The 7022-nt window shown below is 38.6% G+C and overlaps 1 protein-coding gene across 1 annotated transcript; it reads left to right on the top strand.

Moving 5' to 3' along the window:
* The first annotated feature begins 237 nt into the window (after positions 1 to 237).
* On the top strand, positions 238 to 6779 carry LOC121377294 (CEN-like protein 1). The gene is made up of 4 exons (XM_041505230.1): positions 238 to 579; positions 2989 to 3096; positions 3857 to 3893; positions 5917 to 6779. Exons 1-4 carry the CDS (start codon positions 364 to 366, stop codon positions 6105 to 6107), a joined length of 552 nt encoding a protein of 183 aa, XP_041361164.1. The 5' UTR covers positions 238 to 363; the 3' UTR covers positions 6108 to 6779.
* Positions 6780 to 7022: the final 243 nt, after the last annotated feature.

Here is a 7022-nt window from a genome sequence, read left to right on the forward strand (position 1 = left end):
TCCTGTCAATGGGATCGTGCATATAAAATATCCCTTGCTACTAATGGCAACATGTAGCGGGTTTCCTCTCTAAGACTATATGTCAGAATTACAAATCAGTGTGCTCTAGTTATGTCGTTAAACAAAACAAACTTTAAAATCTTTTTTCCCTCGTGGAACGAACTTTCAGAGCGTGCCACGTAGGCCTACATAAAGCTTTCGTCATGACGTCATAGAAATTGACGTACCTACGTTAACGTTTACGTTCTTGGAATATTTTCAACAGCCCGTGCAACGTTCGTCTAAACTTTGCATCTTTAAGTCCAATAGCTCGATAACACGTCTTGTAGTGTTCACCACGTTTTGTCGCACGCTAAAAGGAATATGTTGTGGACTGTACTCCTACTCCGCCTGTGCCTGCACGCCGCTCTGACGACTGTGGTTCCAGCCTGTGACTCGAGGCATGGATCAGAATGTAGGAACCGGCGCGTCAACAAGCTGCACGTGTTCTTCCACGGACATCGCGTTATGTGTGGTCAACGTCTACGGAAGACACTCACGGCCAGCAGCCCGGTTTTGGTGTATGCACAAGCAACAGAGGTAACCGATAAAAAAAACCCAGACACACACACCAACCAAACCGTATTATAGATAACTGCCCTTTTGTGGATAGGTCTGTCATTTGTTTCAGTCTGTGCGTTCGTGCCAGCCAGTGAAATATTGTTTTGTTTAACGACACCACTAGAACACATTGATTGATTTATTAATCATCAGCTATTGGATGTCAAACATTTGGTAATTGTGATACGTAGTCGGAAAAAACCTTTTTTAAAATTGGTAGTAAGGGATCTTTTATATGTACTTCCCATAGACAACACAGTACATACCACGGCTTTTGATATACCAGTCATGGGGACTATTTGGAACGGAAAAAGCCTAATCAAATAATCGGTCCACCGGCTGGATTCGATCCTTGTATTGAAGCACGTTAGCCGAATGCTCTACCGACTGAGTCAGATCCCGCCAAGCGCGTCTTTCTCCTTGTATATTGTGATTTTATATTTGCGATTGCGAATGCATGTGTTGAACTTGTATATGTGTGTGTGTGTGTGTGTGTGTGCGTGTGTGTGTGTGTGTGTGTGCGTGTGTGCGTGAGAGAGAGAGAGAGAGAGAGAGAGAGAGAGAGAGAGAGAGAGAGAGAGAGAGAGAGAGAGAGATTTTAGAACATGGATATGTATGTAATGCAGTGACTCTGGCCTCCCAGCCCCGATACTGCTATTTGATCTGGGACCATAAATATATTACAAAATTTAATTTTAACTGGCTCATTTGAAATACAGCAAAGAATGGTTGTGTCTTAAAGAACCATGCATTCCATATTCAACAAATCTAGAGGTCACACGATAATACATTCCACCTTTAACCGAGGTCACAATCATACATTCCACATTTAACTGAAGTCACAGTCATACATTGCACATTTAACACAGGTCACAGTCATACATTCCACATTTAACCCAGGTCACACAGTCCACATTTAACCCAGGTCACACAGTCATACATTCCACATTTAACCCAGGTCACACAGTCATACATTCCACATTTAACCCACGTCACACAATCATAATTCCACATTTATCCCAGGTCACACAGTCATACATTCCACATTTGACCCAGGTCACACAGTCACACATTCCACATTTAACCCACGTCACACATTCCACATTTAACCCACGTCACACAGTCATACATTCCACATTTAACCCAGGTCACACCGTCATACATTCCACATTTAACCCAGGTCACACAGTGATACATTCCACATTTAACCCAGGTCAAACAGTCACACATTCCACATTTAACCAGGTCAAACAGTCATAATTCCACACTTAACCCAGGTCACACAGTCATACATTCCACATTTAATCCAGGTCACAGAGTCATACATTCCAAATTTAACCCAGGTCACACAGACATACATTCCACATTTAACCCAGGTCAAACAGTCACACATTCCACATTTAACCAGGTCAAACGGTCATAATTCCACACTTAACCCAGGTCACAGTCATACATTCCACATTTAATCCAGGTCACAGAGTCAAATATTCCAAATTTAACCCAGGTCACACAGACATACATTCCACATTTAACCCAGGTCACAAGTCATACATTCCATATTTATCCCAGGTCACAGTCATACATTCCACATTTAACCCAGGTAACACCGTCATACATTCTAAATTTAACCCAGGTCACACAGTCATACATTCCACATTTAACCCAGGTCACACAGTCATACATTCCATATTTAACTAAAATCAGTCATACATTCCACATTTAACCCAGGTCACAGTCCACATTTAACCTAGGTCACAGAGTCATACATTCCATATTTAACCCAGGTCACACAGTCATACATTCCACATTTAACCCAGGTCACAGTCATACATTCCAAATTTAACCCACGTCACAAAGTTATACATTCCACATTTAACCCAGGTCACACAGTCATACATTCCATATTAAACTAAAATCACAGTCATACATTCCACATTTAACCCAGGTCACACAGTCACACATTCCACATTTAACCCAGGTCACACAGTCACACATTTAACCCAGGTCACACAGTCATACATTCCACATTTAACCCAGGTCACACAGTCATACATTCCACATTTAACCCAGGTCACAGTCATACATTCCACATTTAACCCAGGTCACACCGTCATACATTCCACATTTAACCCAGGCCACACAGTCATACATTCCATATTTAATTAAAATCAGTCATACATTCCACATTTAACCCAGGTCAGTCATACATTCCATTCGTATTAGTGCCATCACGCACAATAGAATAATTATATTTGCCAACACGATTTTTCCAAGATTAAAGTTGATTTTTTGCAAGTTTAAATGTTAGAAAATATAATTGTTTTATTGTGTGTGGTGGCACTAATACGCTTCCGTAATTTTCATTTGAGCAATACACTTGTGTTTCAGGGTAGCCGCTACCTGGTTGTGATGGTGGACCCCGACGCGCCCTACCACTGCGCACCGCCAGGCAGGAGCCTCGCCGACTTTATACACTACGCAGCTATAATGGAACCAGTGGGTATCAGTTGACACTCAGTCTAAATAACAAAAACAACAACCCCATCCACCGCATACATATGTATATCTATATGAAGATTTAATCACTCTTAACATGGAGAATAATGGTTAAAAAAAAAACAAATCATAAAACAAATCAAAAAATCAAATAAAAAAAATCATTTTTTTGCAATGTTCCTTTAATTAATTTACCTTGAAGGTATACGATTTCTACAGTAGTCAAGTGTTATCAGAAGGCATACATAGTTCAGCTTTATTACAGTATTTGTACATTCATGTACATATGTCGAGCTATAGAATTATGGAAACACAAACAAAAATATCGCCTTACCAAAATGAGTCATCACAGGTTATTCTCGTAGATCACTCATATATTATTCTCTCTCTCTCTCTCTCTCTGTCTCTCTATCTGTGTCTGTGTGTCCATCTGTGTCTATGTGTGTGCGTGTTAGTGTCTGTGTATGTGCGTGTGTGTCTGTGTCAGTGTCCGTGTGTGTGTGTATATGTCAGTGTCTGTGTGTGTGTGTGTGTGTGCGTGTTAGTGTCTGTGAGTTAGTGTCTATGTGTGTGTGTTAGGGTCTGTGTGTGTGTATGTATAGGGGGCATGTGAGGTTGTTTTTTGTGTGTGTTTTTTGGTACAGTTACACACGTGTGTTAAGTAACAGTCACCTACGTTGGTGTTGCCTAGTTTGTGACCCATCAGTGTTGTGTGTGTTTTTATTCACATCTTCATTTGTCTACACTTCCACTGTTTCAGCACAATGGACGTCTTTCGTCAGTGTTTAATCTCATTTGTAAGTACATACTGTACCTGTCTGTCCGTAGATACGACTGCCAGTCCGCATAGACTCCCTCTCTTCATCTTTCTTCTCTCACTTCCTCCATTCCTCTTTCCCTTCTGTCTGACCGACTGACTCGTTTTCTTCCGTTCGCTCTCTCTCTCTCTCTCTGTCTCTCTGTCTCTCTCATCTTCTCCCTCACTCTCATCTCCTCCCTCTCTCTGTCTCTCTCTCATCTCCTCCCCATCGCTCTCTCTCTCTCTCTCTCTCTCTCTCTCTCTCTCTCTCTCTCTCTCTCTCTCTCTCTCTCTCTCTCTCTCTTTCTCTTTCTCTCTCAGTAAATAGATATAAGAGCATAATATATCAAATATAATTTTTTTATTGATCTTAACTATACACTGCAGAACATACAATATATTATAGTGCAATGACACAGTGGTCTCTACAGCCTCGTTTCAACAATATTCCGAACTGGAAAACACAAACACACACCATACTACTGAAAATACAATATATGATGCTATTAAAAATACATCGTGCTACTAAAAAAATACATCATACTAATGATAAACAAAACATCATGATAATGAAAAAATATAAATCATCCTACTGAAAAACAATACATCATACTATTTAAAAACAATACATCATACTATTTAAAAACAATACATACTACTATTTAAAAACAATACATCATACTATTTAAAAACAATACATCATACTATTTAAAAACAATACATACTAGTATTTAAAAACAACACATTATACTATTTAAAAACAATACATTATACTATTTTAAAATATATATTCATACCGCTGAAAAACAATACATTATATTAGTTAAAAACAATACATACTACTATTTAAAAACAATACATACTAGTATTTAAAAACAACACATTATACTATTTAAAAACAATACATACTACTATTTAAAAACAATACATCATACTATTTAAAAACAATACATCATACTATTTAAAAACAATACATACTAGTATTTAAAAACAATACATCATACTATTTAAAAACAATACATCATACTATTTAAAAACAATACATCATACTATTTAAAAATAATACATCATACTATTTAAAAACAATACATCATCCTACTAGCTAGCAGAAAAAAGTACATCATGCTATTTAAAAGTAATACGTCACGCTAGTGTACAACGAATATCATGCTACAGGAAAACAATACAAATTAGTAATACTAATGTAAACAAACTAACTCTACAAGAAACAACACATATATTACTGAAAATCTACATACCATATGTCACAACAACTACTATAATCATGTTATTGAGAAGTACTAAATCACGCTAATGAAAATAATGCACCATAGCTATGAACATAAATATAATGCTTCTGAATATCTACGTCATGATGCTGAAAGACACCCACCCCCCAAAACCCACCCCCCCCCCCCAAAAAAAAACCCCACACACACACACAAAACCCCCCAACCAAAACCCCCAAACAACCCCCCCCCCCCCCCCCAAAAAAAAAAAAAAAAAAACTCCACACAAAAATCCAACAACAAACAACAAACAAATATATATCATGGTTTTGTTATTTAGCACCAGTAACAGACCTTTGTTTTTAACAACAATAAAAAACCCCACCCTGAAATAGAAAACAACAACAAAACAAAACAAAACTAAACTAAAACGAGACCCTGACAGATCTAACTAAGTATTAGATAACAATAATTACAAATGCCGACGACGACAAATCCAGCTCAGTAATGCTATACTCAGACTATCAACTGTCACGACGGAGTTGTCCAAGTTGACAGCTGCGTTATAAACCCCCCCCCCCCCCCCCCCCCCCCCCAACTTACGACAGGTGCTCTCAGATTAACAACTAATCAGTTGTAGGATTTGTATACAACTATAATCGAGTTGTACGAGCGCTCAGACTAGCAACTGGACAATCTTACAAGTCGTGAGATCGGTGAGTTGATCAACTTCGTCGCCACAGTTGGTAGTCCGATACTAGCATTTATAACGGGTAATACTTTGTCTTGCAGCCTATCAAGGTCCAAACCCTCCCATTGGGGTACATCGATATCAAATCTATCTCTACAACTGGTCACGTTCCGGTATACCGGTGCTCAGAAACAACGCCTCCGTCAGAACTAATTTCAACAGAACCAAGTTCCAAGCAGAGAACCACTTGGCTAGACATGAAGCTTTCTTTCAGTTCAAAGTCAAAAAATAAAACTTACAAACTGAAGTCAGCAGCAAAACACTTTCAAAGCGCGACGTAGCCCAGCTGATCGATCCCCGTCAGTGGGCCCCATTGGGCTATTTCTCGCCTTAGAAAGGAAACCCGCTACATTTTTTTCCATTAGTAAAAAGGGATCTTTTATATGCATCATCCCACAGACAGAATAGCACATACCACGGCCTTTATTATACCAGTCATGGTGCATTGGCTGAAACGATAACTAACCCAATGGGCCCACTGACGAGGGTCGATCTCAGACTGACCGCGCATCAGGTGAGCGCTTTACTCCTATATCCCGCCTTCATTTAACAATGAAAAACGCTTTAAAAAGTGACTCACGTTGATGCTGAAGTTTTGTTAATCTGTAGGTAATAAGTTGCATTAATATATAGTTAAATCATTAGTTGTGTTTGATCAATGAGTCCTTCGATTATGTCTGTATGGAATGTTAGTCGTATAATCAAAGGACTTATTGCAGTACAACTAGACCAGATAATGCTAAATTCTCAGTTAGCCCTTTTGACTGAAAACGTATTTGACTGTACAAAGAACAGAACAATCAGGCACACGTTTGACAAATTAGCCATTAAGTAGTAACACAGTGTCAGTTTTTCTAGTGTTGTTTTACCGGAATGTTAAATGAATAACGGAAGTCAAATGTTGGCTTGTTAGTTCTTATTTTCCTTTCCAACATGAAACATTGTTACCAACGTAGTAATACAGATAATATAGGTCTCAGCTGTTGGGTGAAGGACACACAGGTCTCCCGATACTGTTGACATTGAGACTGAGAACCTCAAGGGTACGAACAACAGAGCTGCTCTCCTGAGTCTGTCTTTCATGTACTAGCATATAAAACTAGTATTTATAACATGCATATTATATTTCATTCATTCATTTCAACTT

Source organism: Gigantopelta aegis, chromosome 7 (genome assembly GCF_016097555.1).
Source record: "Gigantopelta aegis isolate Gae_Host chromosome 7, Gae_host_genome, whole genome shotgun sequence".
Classification (NCBI taxonomy): domain Eukaryota; kingdom Metazoa; phylum Mollusca; class Gastropoda; order Neomphalida; family Peltospiridae; genus Gigantopelta; species Gigantopelta aegis.

Excerpts from the sequence above, each read along its gene's own strand:
- LOC121377294 (XM_041505230.1), top strand. The coding sequence starts at position 364 with ATGTTGTGGACTGTACTCCTACTCCGCCTGTGCCTGCACGCCGCTCTG. Across the intron at positions 580-2,988 it reads TGTATGCACAAGCAACAGAG|GGTAGCCGCTACCTGGTTGT; the intron begins GTAACCGATAAA and ends CTTGTGTTTCAG. Across the intron at positions 3,894-5,916 it reads GTCAGTGTTTAATCTCATTT|CCTATCAAGGTCCAAACCCT; the intron begins GTAAGTACATAC and ends TTTGTCTTGCAG.